The sequence below is a fragment of the Artemia franciscana genome, chromosome 7 (assembly GCF_032884065.1).
Source record: "Artemia franciscana chromosome 7, ASM3288406v1, whole genome shotgun sequence".
Lineage (NCBI taxonomy): Eukaryota > Metazoa > Arthropoda > Branchiopoda > Anostraca > Artemiidae > Artemia > Artemia franciscana.
In genome coordinates, this window is record NC_088869.1 from 48406788 (window position 1) to 48427394 (window position 20607).

A 20607-nucleotide genomic window follows, 5' to 3' on the forward strand; every position below is an offset into this window, starting at 1 on the left:
AAAATTTAAAGTTAATGCCTTTTTAAGTAATCAAAAAGTTGGAGGGCAACTAGGTCTCCTCCCTCGCTCCTCTTTTCTCAAGATCTTCCGATTAAAACTATGAAAAAGCCATTTAGCCAAAAAAATTAATATGCAAATTTCGTTTTAATTATTTATGTGCGGAGGGCCAAGATCAAAACATGTATTAATTCAAAAACGTTCAGAAATTAAACAAAAAAAAAACAAGTTTTTTTTTTTAAATGAAAGTAAGGAGCGACATTAAAACTTAAAACGAACAGAAATTACTCCGTATATGAAATGGGTTTTGTCCCCTTCGCAATCCCTCGCTCTTTACGCTAAAGTTTTTAATTGTTTTAAAAAGTAGAATTGTGGCAAAGAGTTAAAAAAAACTAGTTTTTTTTATGTAATTCCAGAAGAAAGCAAAGAAGAAGTTGAGGTCTTTTACAATTTTAATAACGATCGTTTTTCGTAATATTGCTTGAAGTTGGTCTTTTTTTTATGTGATTTTTTGTAATTTTGCAAGTAAATCCAGAAAAAAGGAATTCTAAAATACTGATAATACAAGCAGATAAACTAAGCAAACTTTTGGAGCTTTGGCTAAACATTTAGCCAAGTAATGGGCTAATGTCTTCTGACATGCTGAATGCTGATCTTCCCTACTTTTCATGAAGTAATATGCGTCAGCAAATGCAACCAGTGGACTTAGTTCTACTAGAAAAATTCTCACATTCTCTTCTTTTCAGAAAAACCGCGAGATGTCCCTTTTTGTTTTAGACTGGACCAATAATATTGACTCTCAAAGCTATTTTCATCTTTTAGATTTACTGGGACTCGTACAAGATGCATGAATTTCGGTTCTTACAATTACCTTGGCTTTGCAGAGGCCTCTGGTCCTTGCGCTGAAGCTGCTATTGAGACGACCAAATCTATAGGCTCCTCTGTTTGCAGTTCCAGGCACGAAGTGGGTAAGAACTAGATCGTAGCCTCCTCCGAATTGAATTAATAAGCCCGTGTTTTGTGTCATCAAACTACTAAGATCTTGCATCTAAGGTCTTACGTCTTTCTTCTCAAATTAACATTTTATGCTTCATCGAAATACTAAGATCGTGCAGATCACTGCCAAAGAGAACATTGAAGAGAGAACTTTGATTACAATTTCATCAGAGTATAGTGAAAAAGATGTTTGCAAAAACGACCTAAGGAGTAAGATGAAAGTCTTCTGATTTTCTTTAAAATTGTTTTTTGTCAAAAGATTTAAGATCTTAGCACATCGATCTGCAAAAAAAAAAAAAAAATGCAATGTGTCCCTTGCAATGTGTGTCAATGCACCCGCCTTGCTGTGAGGTAGTTTTGAGATTGCCCAAGGTTCAAGCGCATACGATGAACATGCTTATTTGGTGGGCAAATGGAAGTCGTGACAAAAATAGATTAATGCATAAACATCACGGAAAAGTCGTAAAAATCTTGAGATTCCTTGGGGGATATTGATCTAAAGTGGCCACTTTAAACTTTTTCTGTTTACAAGTTGAAAAAGGTTTTCAACGTCTTATGCGTAGCATGTGCAGTTGTTGAAGTTTAAGAAATTCCGAAATAGGTGACGTTATAAATAACCTTAGGAAGGAACTATTGATCCTGAAATATTAAAGGGCTTGTGATATCCATAAATTAATGTGTTTTCAATTAATATGTCTATTTTTTCGATTTTTTTTTTGTTTTGAGCAAATCGGAAAGGGTCCCATTACTTCCTGCTAAAATTGTGATATGTAGATATATGCACAAATCTAAATATCGCAGACTGTTTAGCTAGCAAAATGCCAGCATCACTGGGTTTTCCTCGTATCGCTTCACTCACTCAGGCATTCACCCTCGCAAATATAGCTTGACACCGACTCTGTCGGCTCGCTTTGCGTGCTACGGTGGGTAAAAAAAAAACCTATATGAGATTTTCTTCATTACCACGAAGTGGTTTGAACTCATATCCTACACATTTCAAAGATATTCTCTTGTCCACAACGCTGTGCTAAATGAGGAGGATGGGGGATAAATTGAACGTTTGACTGTCTTTGGAAGACCCAAAATCGTACTTGTCGGTTTATATAATACACACTCAAGAAGTGAAGTTTGGTTAATGCTAATGTAATCAAACAAAATATGATGAAAATATAATGGTTTAGAAACAAATTTGGGCTATATATATGCACATTAAGGGGGGGGGGGGTGGGTGGTTGGTGGTAAAGCAAAGCATATGTTAAATATCTAACCTAACCAAAATAGCAACAAAATACTTAAATAATATATAGCTACAATTTATTTTCCAACCAAGCCAAAGCTATTTGTCTGATGAAAAAAAGCTGCTTCACCAGTTTCTTGTGTCATGTTCGCCTCATTCGCGGTCGATATTCTCTAGTGTTTATTATATGACCGACAAGTACTTCCAAAATTTATATAATGCGAAAATTTTCTGACCAACCAAAAATACATCTGATTTTGAGCAAAACTAAATTTTGAGCCCTTTGCCCCTCCCCTCTTCGGAAGAATTCAGGAGGCTTGCCACTCGTTAAAAAGGTCATTTAGGTGTTCATGGTCGACATTCTATAATTTTTTTCTTCCTTTTCACAGCCATAAATTACAATAAGAAGAAAAAGTTGCACCATTGTATAGAATTTGGAAATACATTCCTTTACCCTTCACATAAAAAAAAAGTCCACGAGTATTTTGCGTGGCATTTATGTGTCGTAATAAGAATCAGAAACTAAATTACTTTGGTTTTGCAACAATGCAATCCTTCTGTGTCTACTTTTAAACCTGTTCTTTGGCACATATTTGGAATATTTTAGAGTTTGAAGTGGTACTTAATCGCGTTAAAAAATTGTAGCCCTTATGTGACGATTAAGAAGAAAATAAAGCCCCAACATAGTTCTCAATAAAATCATGCTTAAAACTACTGAAAAAAGAATGATAAGGAACTGAGCTTAAGTCAGTGAAGCTCATAGAAGAAAAGATTATAGCGAATATAAGCAAAAAGGTGTCCATAGCCCAAACGAGTAAGGCTAGTGCAGAGTAAGATAAAAAAATCGGAAAATAAACCCAACGAACTAGCAGAAACAATGCAAACTGGGACAGAAGAAAATATGAAAGAAAACCTGACAACGGCCAAGAACTAAGCAAAGGCCTTTATTTTAGAATTAAACAGAGTAATATATATAAAAATACAAATTTACATTAGAGTTAATTCTGTCAGATTTCAACCGGAATTTTTCATCACGTACAAAATTTTACAGATGCACTTTAATCGTGTATTCGAATTGTACATTTGGAGGTTTTTATTCTCGTTTGGATTTTATTTAGATGGCTTTTTCCTTAAATTTTTCTCTTTTCAAGTCCGCCTTGTCTTCTGTTTTTTATTGCTTTTTTGTCTTCGTTCTGTATTGAATTCTTCTGTTTCCGTCGAAGACCCATTGCTGCTTCAAAAGGCGAAATATTTGAGATTTGGATTTCCTTCTCTGAACTTCAGGGGCATGAAGTCCAATCTACTAGTTTTTATATTTTTTTGTCTTTCTTAGTGTTGTCATGGTTTTTCGGTTTGGCTTTTATGCTCATATTGTTTAGTAATAATAAAAAAAAAACAAGTTGATATCATGGTTGCAGATAAATGCAACTAGTAAAGATCGAACCACAGCCCATAGTAACCAAAAGCTAAAAAATGCGTTTTGAAAAAAAAAAAAAAAAATGCCATCTGACACGGACTCAGAAATGGCAATTATTATTTTGGTTCGTCTTAAAAGTAAAAGTTTATTGCGAAAAGAAAGTTATGGTGATTTCAAAAAAGTGAAAATGGTGTCAGATCATAATTCCGCCATTTGCAAGTGCTATATGACACCATATGGCACTTTTTGTGCCACCGCTCAAGGGGTGGCACTAGCATGCTACCAGAACATCTTAGACAGATCATTTATAGCTCATATAAAAGATGGAGTGTCGCTATCCCCCCAGCGCTAATAGTAAAGGATTAGGTCAAAATATTCCTGGGAAGGAAGAGGGATTAGATATTAACTTCAAATCTTATCGGGCTTCTGGCTTTCAATGAGTAGGTTTTATTTGATGAGTTTTATTTATTTGTAGGTAGCATAAAAGCCAATTCTTTTGATGTATTAAATGTTAACAGAAATTGCTTTTTTTAGAGTTTCAGCTATAATTAGCCCGATTCGCTTCCAACTCATGAACTTCTCGACTTGACGCTTATAATCATTATCTTTCGCCTTCTGTTCGAAGTTTTCGTACAAAATGATTTGGAAAAAAGCGCCTCCTGACAATTTTCAGGATACTTTGGCTGAAGATTAGAAATCCATACAACTCTTCCGGTTACGCGCTTTGGTATTAATGCGAGTTTGTGCCTGTGGGTGGGTTGGATTTCCCTAAACGTGCTGTTGATAGACCCCCCCCCCCCTGCGTGAGATTTTGGCTTTATGTACGTTATCGTAATTTCTATCTCCTGCACCTCAGCTAAAGAGCAATTTCCTGGTCTAATTTCGTGCTAATGATCTGACCTATGTCCCTATGTGTACCTATGATACATATTGCTTCTCTATTTTCTAGGTAATACACGAATTCAGCTAGAATTAGAGTCGCTGGTTGCTCGATTTCTTGGCACTGAAGATGCAATTGTTTTTGGTATGGGGTTTGCTACTAATTCACTGAATCTACCCTGTTTAGTCCAAAAAGGGGACTTAGTGTTGTCTGATGAGAACAACCACGCTTCACTTATTTTGGGATTGAGACTTAGTGGAGCCACCATCCAAGTATTTAAGCACAACGGTAGGTTGTTTAGCGTATTCTGTTAGGAGTGTATCTCCTTGATTCGTTTTTCTGTCTGTTAAATCAAAGTACGATTAGGTAAAATAAAGCCCAAGAATTTGTTGACGAAGCTAAAGGATGCAAAAAATGGAGTAAGAAGTAATAATAACCTATTCCCTACTATTTGGCTAACTAATAAACAATCCAAATCTTGCAGTATTACCTTAAGTACACTTTATTTTATACACGATTTGGCTTTACTGTTCACTTTATGAACGGTTTCCCATCTTATTCATAATTCCGACCTTTAAGTTTTTTTCAAAAATTTGCATTTTTTTTGTATCTTGTATTTTTTTTTTAATGCAATGAGTCATTCCACAGGGCTAGCAATTGTAAGCTGTAAACAGTTGTAGTACTGGTAATCAAACAGAAACTTTCTCTACACAGAGATCTATCAAAAGGAGTCTTAAGTGTATCCTTTTTATTGTTGTTTCGTGCACATTCAACTTATTTCTGGAGTTATTTAATTCCTCAATAAAATGTTAAACAGGGCATACATGTTGGCTCCTCGTAGTAGTGTGTGCTGCTCCGCAACTGAGGTCCATTTTTCACAAATATTATAGCGGTTCCATGGGCCTTAAAACCTGAGTTCCAGTTAATATTTTGATAGCAAATAAAAATTTATTATGACATGATGTAGCTACGGTGAAAAATGAATGTTTTTTTTTTTGAACTAATAAAATAAAAATTGTTTTCGGGTAAATTTTCTAATAGAAAATAGGGGTTAGTTGAGCCTGGCGATTGAAACTTTCTTGGACTATCTGAAAAATCAATCCCGGAGAATCTCCGGAGAATTTCTCCGGATACAAAGATGAATTGTACCAGATTGTTTACTCTTGTAATGCAACATAATACTCAGAGTTAATGATTCTCCTGCAAGGTTAGTGAGGTTTCCATTAACTGAAACATCTAGTTTTGTTCAGTTTGCCCTGTGGTTAAGATGAGACAGACATTTTATTTCGAAAACGACTTTCACTGGCAATAAATGATGGAAATGTGGCTCTTATTAAATGAATACTACTACTATTACTAATAACTCACCGCAGCACCAAGCCGCCTGAGGCCAACACAGCTACGCACGCTTCTCCTCCAACCTAATCTATTCAAGGCCTCTCTCTTTACATCCTCCAAGGAAGTTTCCATTTCCTTTAAATCTTTATTTATGACATCCTCCCACCCCAGACGAAGACGACCTGCTTTCCGTGTAGCCCTAGACGGTGGGCCAAATAGAAAAATCTTCGGCAATCTGTCATCCTTCAAACAAAATTACGAGACGAAAGCAACAACAACAAAAAAACTACTCAAAACAGTCTTTCTTAAACGAAAATTTACTCGTTCCTAAACTTTTTACTCGACAAATTATCAGTCGTGTTAAAATTTGGGAGGGGGGATAAAAAGCCATGAACCAAGACAGTGCGCATATATACAAAAGGTAGTCATGGCCATAAAAGCAGTCAAATGATAAAATAGATTATCAGCTAAAAATGGTTTCTAACTATAAACAACTGTTGTTATGAAATTGGACTGATTTTAATTTCAAGGGTTCAAATGTTGGTATTCAATTAGAAAGATATACATTCAATCAGAAAGACATAGATTTACCTCAAGTTTTCGTTTCTGTGTCTGCTTTTAAATACGGAAATAGTCCTGAACATAATGAAAACGTATTGTTCTTTTCAGACATGAGACATTTAGAAAAAAAGTTGAAAGATGCAATCGTATACGGTCAGCCAAGAACGAGGAGACCCTGGAGAAAGATTCTGATCGTTGTTGAAGGGATTTACAGCATGGAAGGAACGATAGCCAAGCTGCCTGAAATTATTGCACTTAAAAAGAAATATAAGGTAGATAAATAAAAAATATTCAGCCACTCAAAGGCAAAAATATATTTGTGCTTTGTACTATTACAAGAAATTTTTCCTCAAATTATACTTTAAGCCGCTCGACGGCAAAAGTATGCCTGCACTTCTTGGTATCATTGCCCTAAGCCAGGAACCCAGATTGCCCTACCTTTAAGTCACTCGGTGGCAAAAGTGTGCCTGTGCATCTTATCATCATAAGAAATACTGCCTTAAAGTATGCTTTATTCTAGGTTAATACATTGGTTAAATCTGGATTTATAGGGGAAATGCTTTCTAATTCAAGAAATTTTAGAATCTTATAAAAAAAAAGAAAGTGAGAAGCTTTGAAATATGGAATTCTTTCTTCATCAATCCCGCCAGTATCAGTATCTACGCTTTTGGGAGTAATGACTCGAAAATTTTGCTGTAGAGTACCTCAAATTGTGGTTAGCTCGGTTTTGACCGTTGAAACGATCATAACTCAAGGAAACTACAATTCAATTCAATTTATTTGTAACGTGTCAAAACAAAAAGGGGTGTAGATTCCCTAAATGACAGAGTACAACATAAGGTGTAAAAAGAGAAAAAATTTTGTTGATTGAACAAAAATAAGTAGTATTTACAATCATAAGAACCTAATCAAAAGATCCATAACGTAATACTATCCTGATAGAAAACACAAAAGACATGAAATCATAAGAATCATATCCCAGTCATAAGATCATAAAAAAAGAGAAGACCAATCGTGATTAAGTTCACTGGCGGAAGACTTAAAATCCTTTACTCTTTTATCAATAATTGTAGATGGAAAGATGAGTTCAAATTTTCGAGACGAAAAAGGGTTACTATTCCAAGGGGGTAAATGCAAGGGGGTAAAAAAAATCCGGTGAACCAGTTGTTTTTTTTGAAGCAGGAAATAGTTGTCAAATAGGAGACAGAGCAAGAAGATGAGGCATAGTTAGACTGTTGTAAACTTTAGAATGATGGAAACGACTAAGGTTTGTAATGTTTGAGACAAGTGGCGCTTAAGCTATCCTTGTCTTATTTTTTCAAGATTTTGGATGGCAAGCTTAATAGTTTCTTTAATTGAATTTCCAATGATCCTTCCCAGGTAAATAAGGCTTTTAGAGACGTAGACACAAGTTTCAGTAAATTGGAGGGACTTATCAGAGCATCCTTTGAGGTTGAAACCGACAGCTACAGTTTTATCCACATTAAACAATCATCTGATATTCTAGTTTTAACTTCGAGAAAGTGCTCTCACAACCAGAGAAAGTGCGACTCAGATTCAGGATATCATCAGCGTACGTAAGTAAAGACAAGTCTAAACCCCCAGAAATACAGGTGGACTCAATAGAACTGAGGGATAGAATGACTGAAATATTAAAAAGCTCGTGGGAAGTAAGACCTCTTTGCCTAACGCCCTTTAGGACATTAAATAGCTCTAAGCCGTACTTCATTTTGGCACGAAGATGTTTATACATGTATCGAAGACACTTTATAACTGAGAAGTCAACCCCTCTCTTTAGAGCCTATACCAAAATCTGGGCAAAAATACACGAATCAAATGCTAAGGCTATGTCCAGTGCGCATAGAACAAGCAAATCCACGGAACCTGCCGCATACGATTGATAATCATCAGTATCAGTAGTCAGTAGTAAGCATCAGTCATTGATAATCGTATCTGTAGGCCGATACGATTGATAATCATCGGAATCTTTTTTCCTTTTTTTGGGTATAGGCTTAATCTGGCCAATACAAAACTGTTGAGGCACAATATCGGAAGAAATAGACATTTGAAAAAGTAACGAAAGATGCTGTGACAAAAGATCACTACAATATTTGAAATGTTTATCAGATATTAAATCAACACCGGCAGATGATTTTTTCTTAATTTTTTTGTAGTAGACTCAACATCTGACGGCGTCACTATAAAAGCAGAGCGAATAGAGTTAGCCAGCAAACGGTCAAGCTCTTTTTTTGAACCAGTTCTCCCAGGATAAAACAAAAAATAGATTCCAGACTGATTCTTGTGGCCTCACGGATTGAAATATGTAATTTGCTAAAACTATAATGAAATTTTTAGTGGGCTTAATGAAAATTATTCTATTGTAATTTTTAGTATTTTCTGGTAATATTCTCTCCAGAAACTATGTCCTGTTATTATGCGACGTAATTTAATCTGCAAAAGAAATTACGTCTAAGAATTTTTGAGAAGCCAAAGAACGAACATAATTTTCCAGATACACTGTACTGTTGACACTCCTGGTATAAAACGTATTTTTCTTAAATTATGTATTACTACCATGAAAGAATCACGAGAGTAATATAATATAAATTATTTATTACTACCATGAAAGAATCACGAGAGTAATATAATCACTAGTAATATAAATCAGTATCTTATCTTATGTTTACATAATCTCATGGAGAAAAAACGAGAATTGAATAACGTGATGATTCACGCTGCAAATTTTCATAGATATTTATGTGCTGATAAAAAAAAAAAAAAAAAAAAAAAAAAAAAAAAAAAAAAAAAAACAAGAAAGTTCATTATTTGCGTCGATAATGAAGGAAATTATTAAGCTGTGTTTAGACAATATTTGTGAACCAACATAAGCAAATGTTTGCACAAGGAGTTAAAAGACCATTTCCCACTTTTCAACAGATTAGTTGTCTGATATAGTAGGATTAATTATCTACTTTCTTTTTAGCCGAAAGGACCATCGAGGCGAATCCTATTTCTTTTACATTTTTAATTTAAGTGGAAGATTACATGCCTCGCTTTTTTCAGAGGCAACGCTCTAGCGTTACCTATAGTAAAGCGCTTAGTATATTCTTATTATTATTTTTTCCCAAAGCCACTTCGTATAGAATGGGTATTTGTAGAAACTTTGGAGGGGGCTCATTAGAATGGAAATTGAAAGTTCCGTTGCCGTTTAAGTTTCAAAAGTGATGGTAGGATGACAAAGCCCCCTCCAACGCCCTTTTTAGCTCCATTCTAAAGACATCCGATCAAAATTTAAGATAGTCACTTGTTCTAGTCCAAAGGTAAAACAACTATGCCCTCGGGATGACATGACCCCCACAGCTTGTGGGGCAACGACTGTATGTTGTGCAAGTTGCCCATTGACTACATATAGGGTTTCTTATCGAGCAAGGGGGGCATGTTTGATCTTTGATCTCCAAAAAGGCTAAGGATATTAAGGTGAAACTTCTAGGGCATTTTGAGGAGGGCGTTGAAATAAACAAAAGCCACCATGTTCGTAGTACTACTACTCAGTGACACTGCTACTACTACTTGTGACTGCTGCTGCTGCTTCTGACTAATGCTACTGCTACTAGTACTTTCGACTACCACTACTACTTGTGACAACTACTACTACTTGGGACAACTGCTACTATTCTGGGCTACTAGTACTACTTGCGACCGCTATTGCTCCTTATATATGAACTTTCAAGGAATTATCAGGCGGATGTTGAAACTATGTTCAAACAGATTTTCAAAAGGATTTATTTACAATATCTTAGGAACAGCTAGGGGTATTAAGTTGACATTTTCAGAGGAAATTGAGGAGGATGTTGAAGTACATCAAAAGAGATTTTCTGCATCCAAGTTGTTAAAATGGCATGTTTTTCACACCACACCAGGCATACGCTCACGTCGAAGTCATAAGTAAAAAAGTTCTTAAAAAAACTTCATTTTTATCTAACCTTATTTTCACTTTACTTTACACCAAGTACAGTTTATTTTTATTTTTTAATTACATCATTGAAAAATAAAAAAATATGTTCAACAAAATTTCGGATCTTGAATAGCTGAGATTTATAGGAATTAGTATTATTGCACATTAAAATTCAGTTTATTTTCAACAGTTCTTTACGTTCATATTGATTATTATAATTATTTGTTTTATTTTTACTGTTCTTCGATGTTTTGAGAAATTAAACCACACTGTTCAAAACACTTTTAGGGTTTTAATAAAACACAAATGGTGCAAAAACCTTAGAAAGTTTACGGGTGGGTGCAGTAGTTTTTAAAAAACTACTAAAACAGCTAGTGTTTTAGTAATTTCTGCTTGTTTTTAAGTTTGACTTGAATATTCCTTTAGATTTTTTCTTTTTTAGGATGTATCTGTTCGTCTTTATCAATATACATTATCTATATGTTTGATCTGATTTTTTATTTTGATTTCTATTCGTCTTGCGTTTTTTTTATTCTTTAATAGTAATTTCTGATCGTTTTAAGTTTGCATTATTGTAGGAGGGTCTCAGCTTCTGGCAACAGCTGTAGGCTGGCATAAGCAGATGTTGGCACAGGAGTCAAACAGGATATTCCAGTTGTCAGTGTTTCTTATCTCCAATGTATTCAAGTTACCTTATAGTTAGGATTAGGTTACCATGTTCTTTCTCACAAAAAGTGTGGCCCCTATCCTTGAGGTAAAACTCAAGTTGTCTCTGTCAGAGAAAAGATGAAGTATTAAAGTTCTAATGGTTGCAACGTTTATGAAAATTTTGGTATACGTATACTTCTAGTGCGTTTTTCATTGTTGGGATTTTTACTTTTGAATTACGCTGGACAACGCTATATTGTCTTCGGTGCTATTAGTTTTCTCAAATATGTTCTCTTTAATTTACCTGGAAACTTAAAAGGAGTACTGAGGAGAAAAGTAGAATTGTATTTTTATCACCGTTGAGACATGAAATGTAAAGGCTGTAAAAACGAATAGTAGTATAAATGGAAAAATAAAGCTTCTAGAAAAGGAGTTGGATTTGGCGATTATTTTGAGAGCTCCAGATAACCCAGGGTGCAAGAGGAGGTTCAAAACTTACTGCTAAGAGTGGTTATTCACTTACATTATTGTAGGAGTAGCTAGAGACGAAGAGATGAGCTTAAACATCGAGAAAATAAACCCAGTGGATAGCTTGATTTACTCCAGTAACATTATTAGTATAGAAACTGGATGTAAAATGTAGAATAGTCAAGGTAGAGGATGTTTTTATGCATTTGGAGAAGTTCGAAAGGATGGAAAGACATGTCTAAGAACTAAGATTAGGAAAATAGGAGCCACCTTAGTGACTGTTACGTTTTTTTTCTAAAATTCTGGTGCGTGAATGGCCCAACGAAAATATGCCTAATTTTTTCGTAACGAATTCTCGAACAATGATTATAGGCTGTGGCAAAAGTGACTGTTTGTCAAAAAGAAGCTGTATGACACAATGAAATTTGATTGAATCAAGTCAACAATAAAGTTGACTGAACATCTATCCCAGACGTGTCTTTGGATTGCATTGGGACTTGATTTCACTGTCTAGGGTTATAATGAAAGAAAAGCTAAAATTCTTACGATCGCTTTTAACGGATAGGTTGCATGAAATTGTGCTTTTTCTCAGTTCTGATGGCGCTGACTGTTCTTTGTTGTTCTTTTTATGGCACTTGGTATTAACCTTGGGGTTAATTCGGAAAAAATAGAAAAAATAAAGTATTTTTAACTTACGAACGGGTGATGGGATCTTAATGAAGTTTGATGCTTGGAAGGATATCGTGTCTCAGAGCTCTTATTTTAAATCTCGACCAGATCCGGTGACATTGGAGGAGTTGGAGGGAGGAACCTAAAATCTTGGAAAACGCTTAGAGTGGAGGGATCGGGATGAAACTTGGTGGAAAAAACAAGCAGAAGTCATAGACACGTGATTGACATAACCAGAACTGATCTGCTCTGTTTGGGGGAGTTGGGGGGGGGGTTAATTCTGAAAAATTAGAAAAAAATGAGGTATTTTTAACTTACGAAGGAGTGATCGGATCTTAATGAAATTTCATATTTAGAAGGACCTCGTAACTCAGATCTCTTACTTTAAATCCGGACCGGATTCAGAGTCATTATGGGGGAGAATTGGGGGGGGGGACCGGAAATCTTGGAAAACACTTAAAGCGGAGAGATCAGGATGAAACTTGGTGGGAAGAATAAAAACAAGTCCAAGATACGTGACTAACATAACCGGCGGATCTGATCTGGATTTGGTGACATATGGGGGAGTTGGGGGGGGGCCTAAAATCTTGGAAAACGCTTAGATTGGATGGAGCGGGATGAAACTTAGTGATCGGATCTTAATGAAATTTCATATTTAGAAGGACCTCGTAACTCAGATCTCTTACTTAAATCCGGACCGGATCAAGAGTCATTAAGGGAGAGAGTTGGAGGGACCGGAAATCTTGGAAAACACTTAAAGCGGAGAGATCAGGATGAAACTTGGTGGGAAGAATACAAACAAGTCCGAGATACGTGACTGACATAACCGGAACAAATCTGGTCTGGATCTTGTGACATATGGGGGAGTTGGGGGGACCTAAAATCTTGAAAAACGCTTAGAGTGGATGGATCGGGATGAAACTTGGTGGGAAAAGTAAGCAGAAGTCCTAGATACGTGATTGACATAACCGGAAAGGATCCGTTCTATGTGGGGGAGTTGGGGGGGGGGGGGGGTAATTCTGAAAAATTAGAAAAAACGAGGTATTTTTAACTTACGAAGGAGTGATCGTATCTTCATGAAATTTCATATTTAGAAGGACCTCATAACTCAGATCTTTCATCTTAAATCCCGACCGGATCGAGCGTCATTGGGGGGGGACCGAAAATCTTGGGAAACACTTTAAGCGAATAGATTAGGATGAAACTTGGTGGGAGGAATAAAAACATGTCCAAGATACGTGACTAACATAACCGGACTGGATCCACCCTCTTTGGTGGAGTTGGGGGGGAGGGAGTAATCGGGAAAACTAGAAAAAATGAGGCATTTGTAACTTACGAACGGGTAATCAGATCTTAATGAAATTTTATATTTAGAAGGATCTTGTGCTTCAGAGCTCTTATTTTAAATTTCGACCAGATCTAGTGACATTGTGGGGAGTTGGAGGGGGAAACCGGAATTTTTGGAAAACGTGAAAATTGAGGTATCTTTATCTTGCGAATGGGTGATCGGATCTTAATAAAACTTGATATATAGAAGGATCTCATGTCTCAGATGCTCTGTTTTCAATTCGAATTGGATCTGGGGACATAGGGGGCTGGAGGGGGGAAACAGAAATCTTGGAAAACGCTTAGAGTGGAGAGATCGGGATGAAACTTGATGGGAAGAATAAGTGATTGACATAATTGGAACGGATCTGTTGACTTTGGAGGAGCGGGGGGGGGGGTGTTGATTTGGAAAAATTAAAAAAATTGAGAAATTTTTGACTTAAGAATGGGTGACCGGATCTGAATGAAATTTGATATTTAGAAGGAACTCGTGTCCCAGAGCTGAAATACCGACCAGATCTGTTGACATTGGGGGAGCTGGAGGGGGGAACCAGAAACCTTGGAAAACGCTTAGAGTAGAGAAATCGGGATGAAAATTGGTGGATAGAATAACAAAAAGTCGTAGATACGTGATTGACGTAACCGTACTGGACGATGGAAATTGGTAGGCGTGTCCGAGAGCTGCACAAAGAGACTTGATAAAGTCGTTTTCCCCGATTAGACCATCTGGGGGGCTGAAGGGAGAGGAAAAATTAGAAAAAAATGAGGTATTTATCTTATTTTAAATCCCGACTGGCGTTAAGCCTCCGATTTTCCTTATAAATCAATCTATTGATTCTTAGAATTTTGCTAGAGCTCATACCATATGAGCTCTTAGCTCTTGGTTCGCACGGCCTCGTCACAAGTGCCATATGAGCTCTTAGCTCTTGTTTTATATAGCGATCGCAATTTCTGTCGGTCTGTCTGTCGGTTCCGGTTTTGCTAGCTCGGGCACTTCCAGATAAGCTAGGATGATGAAAGTTGGCAGGCGTATCAGAGACCAGACCAGATTAAATTAGGAATAGTAGTTTCCCCGTTTCGACCATCCAGGGGGGGGGGCGAGCGAAAGAGATAGTTGAGAAGAATTTTATTTGCCGATGAAACGAATGGCTGTTGTTCTTAAATGCGGCTTGCTGGTGTTGTGGTCTGATTCTCGCTGAGGGTGCGAGAGGTTTCAGGTTCGAATCCCGGACCATCCTGATTTTTACATGAAGAAGATCTGAAACTAGATACGGGATTAACATAGCGAAGGTTAAAAGTTGACAGGTATATGAGGAGCCGGACCAGATTAAATTAGAAATAGTCGCTTCCCCGATCCGACCATCTGGGGAGGGGGGAAGGAAGGACGGTTAATTCAGAAAAATTGGAAAAAATTAGGTTTTTTTAACTTACGAACGGGTGATCGGATCTTAATGAAATTTGATATTTAGAAGGACCTCGTTTCTCAGAGCTCTTATTTTAAATCTTGACCGGAACTGATGACAATGGGGGGAGGAGTTGGAGGGGGAAATGAAAATCTCGGAAAACGCTTAGAGTGGAGAGATCGGGATGAAACTTGGTGGGAAAATAAGCATAAGTTCTAGATACGTGATTGACATAACATGACCAGATCCGGTCTCTCTGGGGGAGTTGGAGGATTTCTAGTGCTTTGGCGAGTCCGAGAATAAGCATAAGTTCTAGATGCGTGAGTGACACAACCGGACCAGATTCGATCTCTCGTCGCAAGTGCAATATGAGCTCTTAGCTCTTGTTTTGCTATGAATTGTGTACTTGGTATATTTTGTGTTGGCTACTGTGAAAAATGCCTTTTGAAATACGATTTGACTTTATTGTTATGGTCATTATAAATATTCCTAATGATTTAGCTCGAAGGATGTACTCCTGGTAGAGGGGTTTCAGGGCGGGGTTCCTCCAAAATCTAATTTTTTCCGCATTTCTAAGCACGTGGCTGTTTGTTTTTTCTGTCATTGGAGCCCCCCCTAAAAAATGACAATAATTATGATAATAAACAGCGTACGTGCCTGTTTGACTTTTACTCCATATTCAGTTAGAATATTCAGAGTTTTGCTCCAAAAGATGGATTAAAATTTGACCATTCAGTAATTGGTTCGCTTATTGTTGAAAGGGGACACGCTCGCATTTTTCTAAAGTTGTATTTTGATGCTTTTTAATTCCACTGGCCTAGATACTGTTATTGGCGTTATAACGCCCATAGATACTGTCTTTCTGGGCGTTAAAAAAGTCGTTTGCCGTTCAATGGAAACAACTCCTAGATATTTTGAGTTGATTCAGTTGTCCCTTGGCTGGAGAATGAACCGTACAAGGTGCGTACACAGGTATACAGCTTCTACGCTGTTGTACATGGTACCTAAACCTCAAAACTTCGTAAACCGCTAAATTTATTGTATAAGGGTTAATAATCCGTTTAATAGTTTATATTTAATTGTTCAACTTTGCCAATTTGAACCTTTTGTTCTAATTTCAAATCTAAACAGTTTTCCTGTAATATAAAATGCGATTATTCGTAAATATCCCTTTCAAAACTGAAGGATTCAATAGTCTTAAATCTTGTCTATTTTCTTTACTGTAAGTCAATGTGACCAAGTCTATGCAACACACTCTTAAACATTTTCCCAATACTTTTCTGATAAATAATACGATCCATATTCAAGGTTCATTCTACATTGTTCGTTTTTTTATGAAGTTGGCCACGCTGGCAAAGGAACAGCTTATATCCACCCTTCTTTTGCAGGCCTATTTGTATCTGGATGAAGCACATAGTATCGGTGCCATTGGTTCTCGGGGCAAAGGACTAGTAGATCATTTTGGCTGCAATCCTAAAGACGTCGATATACTCATGGGGACATTTACAAAGAGCTTTGGCTCTGCTGGGGGTTATATAGCTGGCAACAAGGTATCTTTTGTGTGTCTCGTAATGAGAATTACTAATTTATTAAGAGTTGAAACGGCAGCTAAGCAATTCAGATTGACAAACCTGACTTTAGTGTCTTCCTATTTGATTGGCTTGCGTTGAAACTGTTGCATCTTCCCTCTTCAATATTACCTGGGTACTAGTCATGACCCTTCCGTTATATTTCTCAATCCGAAACAAACGTTAATAAAGGAAAGAACTAGTAGTATTTGGAAAAAACGTGTGTTAATTTACTGTAGATTATATGTTTATGATTTACTATAGATTTAGCGTGATTATGTGTTCGTAGTTTAAGTTAGGTTGTACTTATAAAAAAAGCAAATGTTTTCTTATGATTATTCATATAATTTTTGCCCTAAATCGTAAGAATCAGATTCTTTTAAGCAAAGTAACTACTGACAACTCATGATAGCACCAAGCCGTCAGAGGCCGACACAGTGGCATAGGATTCTCTTCCATGCCACTCTTTTCAAAGCCACAGAGTCAATAAAGCAAACTATAATCAAAATAGTATCTACGTTGATGTAGGGTAATGCCTGGGAGGGTAATGCCCGTCTGCCTTAGCTCTCAAGGAGGTAATCATACAAGGGAGTGAGGCGTCAAAAGAGACAACTTTCGCTAAGAAGAGGACCTCTTTCTCCTCTTATTTAGAAAAAAATCTTACCTAGGAAAGAAAGATATAGGACACTTTTTAAGATATAGAAATATCAAATCAATAAAATCGAAAACTCAAGTATTGCTAAAAGTATTATTAATAACAGTAAGAGAACTAAAGTTGGCTAGTGTAGCTAATTCTGTCATACATAGTAAATTCGTCTATATTAAAATTTTATTTAAGAACTATTATCCTGATTTCAAAACTGGTTGAAAACTATGCCAGCATACTCAATTTTTGCTATAAAACGAATTTATGTCTTCACACTGTAACAATAAAACAAAACAATCGCAATTGTTCTTATTGAAAGAATAAAAAGTCGAATTCGTTGCGTAAAAGTCGAAATTTACCCTTGTCAGTTTATGAAAGCAATTCGCAAGAGAACCCTCGAATGAGAATATCGTTAAGAAGAAAAAAAAAGTTGGTATAGAACGTGCTTAGAAAATTTTTATAGGGTAAATGTATACTTTCGTTCCAAGTGCTCTAAAGTGCGTGTTACTGCATATAGCAAGATTCTGATAATCATGTATTGTTTCTTTGTCATTATTAGAGAAATGCATCCATTTCTGGTTGAACCTCCTCCTCCATGGGGCAAACCAAAAATGCATAAAGTGGGCTTGCTTACAGGTAACATTACCTATAGATCGAAGCTTATTAGTCCATGAGCCCCACGGGCAGCGGGGCGAGGTCTGTATTCTATATTTATTTAATAAACTTTTTTTTTTAGTTTTATCACTCTTTGTTGAACAAGAATAGAATACAGAAATAAAATAGAATACTCGCACTATACAAAAATTGAATACTCGCCCCGCTGCCCGTGGGGCTCATGGACTAATTTGGTTCACTCTATAGGTAAACTTGTCTGTAAGTAAGCCCACTTTACGCATTTTTAGTCTCGTTGGAGGGGATTTTAGAAACCTAAAAAATGGATGCGCTTCTCTAATAATGACAAAGAAATAGTATGCGATCGTCAGAATATTTCTATATGCATTAATACGCACTTTAGAGCACTTGGAACGAAAGTAAACATTTACTGTTTCTAAGTTCTTCGAAACAATTCTATCGATTCGTTGTGTTTATTGATTGATTTTTTTTCATCTTTAGAAATATAGCCATTGGCTCCTATAATGAATCCCTTCTTCGTGAATCTATCGCTGTTGCTTGTATTGAGAATTTGATATTAAAGTACCTACCAAATTTTTCGAATTTTTTTTTTTTTTTTTATAAACAGTGTATATAAAAACCAAAAGAATTCCAGAATATTGACCGTGTCTCTTACTGGCATCATTAGGGAAAGAAAAAAGGAAAAGCCCAAGAACTCGTCAATGTTGCCGTACCAAAATATCACTAGTTACAAACTTAAGTATATCGTAAAAACCAGTGGTGGTGTCCTGATTTTAGCCCTCAGTTACTTTCATAAAGATATACAAACAAATAGAGGTGATATTTTCTCTAGTTTTTGCTGTTTAGTCTTTTCCTCCATCTTAAAGTAGATTGAATCCAAAATAGTATGGTTCCAAGTCAACGGCAAAGCCACACGATAAAATTTTGCTAATCTAGTCTCTATATTTTTCACCATATTTATGGTGACTGCCCAACTCTCATAGGAGAATCCATAGGTATTTTACTTTTGAATCAATTACAGTGAGGACAAAAGCAAAACATGCCGAATTAGTAATATGGAAATAAACTATAAGTGCTTGAACTAACGTAACAATTATTCGTGTATCTAACTTGTTTTCTAAACATTAGCGGATATTACAATAATGTTAACGTTTTATTTTTCCGATTTCCTCTCCTTGTCAATGTCACTAGATCCGCCTTTCAGTACTTGTGGGCTGCTTCAGGTATTCTATGTTAATAAAGTACTCGCCCTGGTCAATTTTTCCCAAATAGGAGAGATGGTGGGGATAACTTGATTTCGCCTGAAGTATTTTGGCAACTAAATAAAGCACTGTAAAGTATAAAGTACTCGCAACTAAATTTTAGGGTTCCAGAACAGTCAACTTAAAGATTGCAGCAGAGCGAATAACTTATTTATATATTTTTGGAAATCCGTTAATCAAACCCTACGCTTTGCTAAAACAAGTATATTATATGATAAGTCTAATACTGAATTGATGAGATGTTTCATGAGATATTGTTTGTTCAAAGACCCATTTTCGGAAGATCGCATTATCATACGTACACTTGGAGTATTTCATCCTAACATTTTAACTTTTTCTTGCATCTGAGAAAAAAAGAAAAAACCTGAAAATACATTCTTCCCTCCCTACGCAAACAAACACTTTTCGAAAAAAGGCAATCTCTGCGCATGGACTTTTGTACTAAACATAATCATCAACATCATCTCTTCATGTGGTTCTTCATTTTCTCTTCTGATCATAATTTGTTGTGATCCATGTAATAACTTAAAGTACATATGTGTTTGAGCTATTTGAAGAACAAGAGGAAATTATAAAACATAATTCAAGGCCATCCCTCCCCAACAAAGTCTGTAAATGTGACCTGCTAACCCATTTTTGACGTAATTCCTCTATGCCATTTTATTTGAGGTTCCTAAGAGTTATTATACTGCTGGTGGCAAAAGCGTCATAAGTTTGCAATGTGTCACATAGGTGGTACAAGCTTTTAAATTTTGTAAGAGCCAATATGTATTTCTTTTCAATTTTTATGTTTACTTGGCTTTCAGAGATTGATGGACTATTTAAGGTGCAATAGTCATGCAATGTGCTATGCAACCGGTATGAGCCCTATAGTCGCTCAGCAAATTATCAGTTCAATGAAAATTATTATGGGAGAAATATGCGAAGACGAAGGCCAAAGAAGAATCAAACGTATTGCTCAAAACGCTCGTTATTTTAGGCAAAGGCTGATGCAATTGGGTTTTATAGTGTATGGCAACAATGCGTCACCTGTAGTGCCGGTACTGCTGTTCATGCCGGGAAAGATCGCGTAAGTATTGAAGCCTTCTTGTAGTAAATGCTTTATAAGTTATTTAATTAGTAAATCACAATTACTGAGCACAATTCCACTAATGGTAGTAGATGCTCTATAATAATTTTTTTACGCTTTTAGAATCATAGGTTGTGTCTCCAGCACCCGCTTTGGTATATGTCTTGATTATAAGATTTTACATGACCAAGCTCGTACTAAGGATAGAGGTGAGGTTGGCTCTGGGCCCCTAACAAACCCAAGTAGGATATTAGCTCTTTCTTCTCACGAAGTTTATTTATATCTGATAATTTATTCTGATGTTGTCATGTTGACAAGACTTTAGAGATTCACTTCCCCCACAAAGATTGAATTTTATACGCACCCAAGAAAAGTAATACTGCAAAAGTCAGCCTACTCCTAATTTCCCTCCTAGATTAATTGATATCAAACAACCCAATCATGTAAATGTCCTGATGGCAAGAGTTCGGGAAGATGGCAAATACGGGATTTTGTTTAAACACGAAAAAGTGCAATTAAAGCACTACTCTTTAC

General features: G+C 36.2%; 1 protein-coding gene across 1 annotated transcript in view; it reads left to right on the top strand.

Annotated features, from left to right (window-relative positions):
• Positions 1 to 20607, top strand: part of LOC136029399 (serine palmitoyltransferase 2-like) — a 68369-nt gene that overhangs the window by 29358 nt on the left and 18404 nt on the right. The window contains exons 4-8 of the mRNA XM_065707749.1: positions 820 to 965; positions 4597 to 4815; positions 6535 to 6698; positions 16284 to 16445; positions 19811 to 20073. Coding sequence (XP_065563821.1) covers positions 820 to 965; positions 4597 to 4815; positions 6535 to 6698; positions 16284 to 16445; positions 19811 to 20073 — 954 coding nt within the window. The remainder of the gene's footprint in view (positions 1 to 819; positions 966 to 4596; positions 4816 to 6534; positions 6699 to 16283; positions 16446 to 19810; positions 20074 to 20607) is intronic.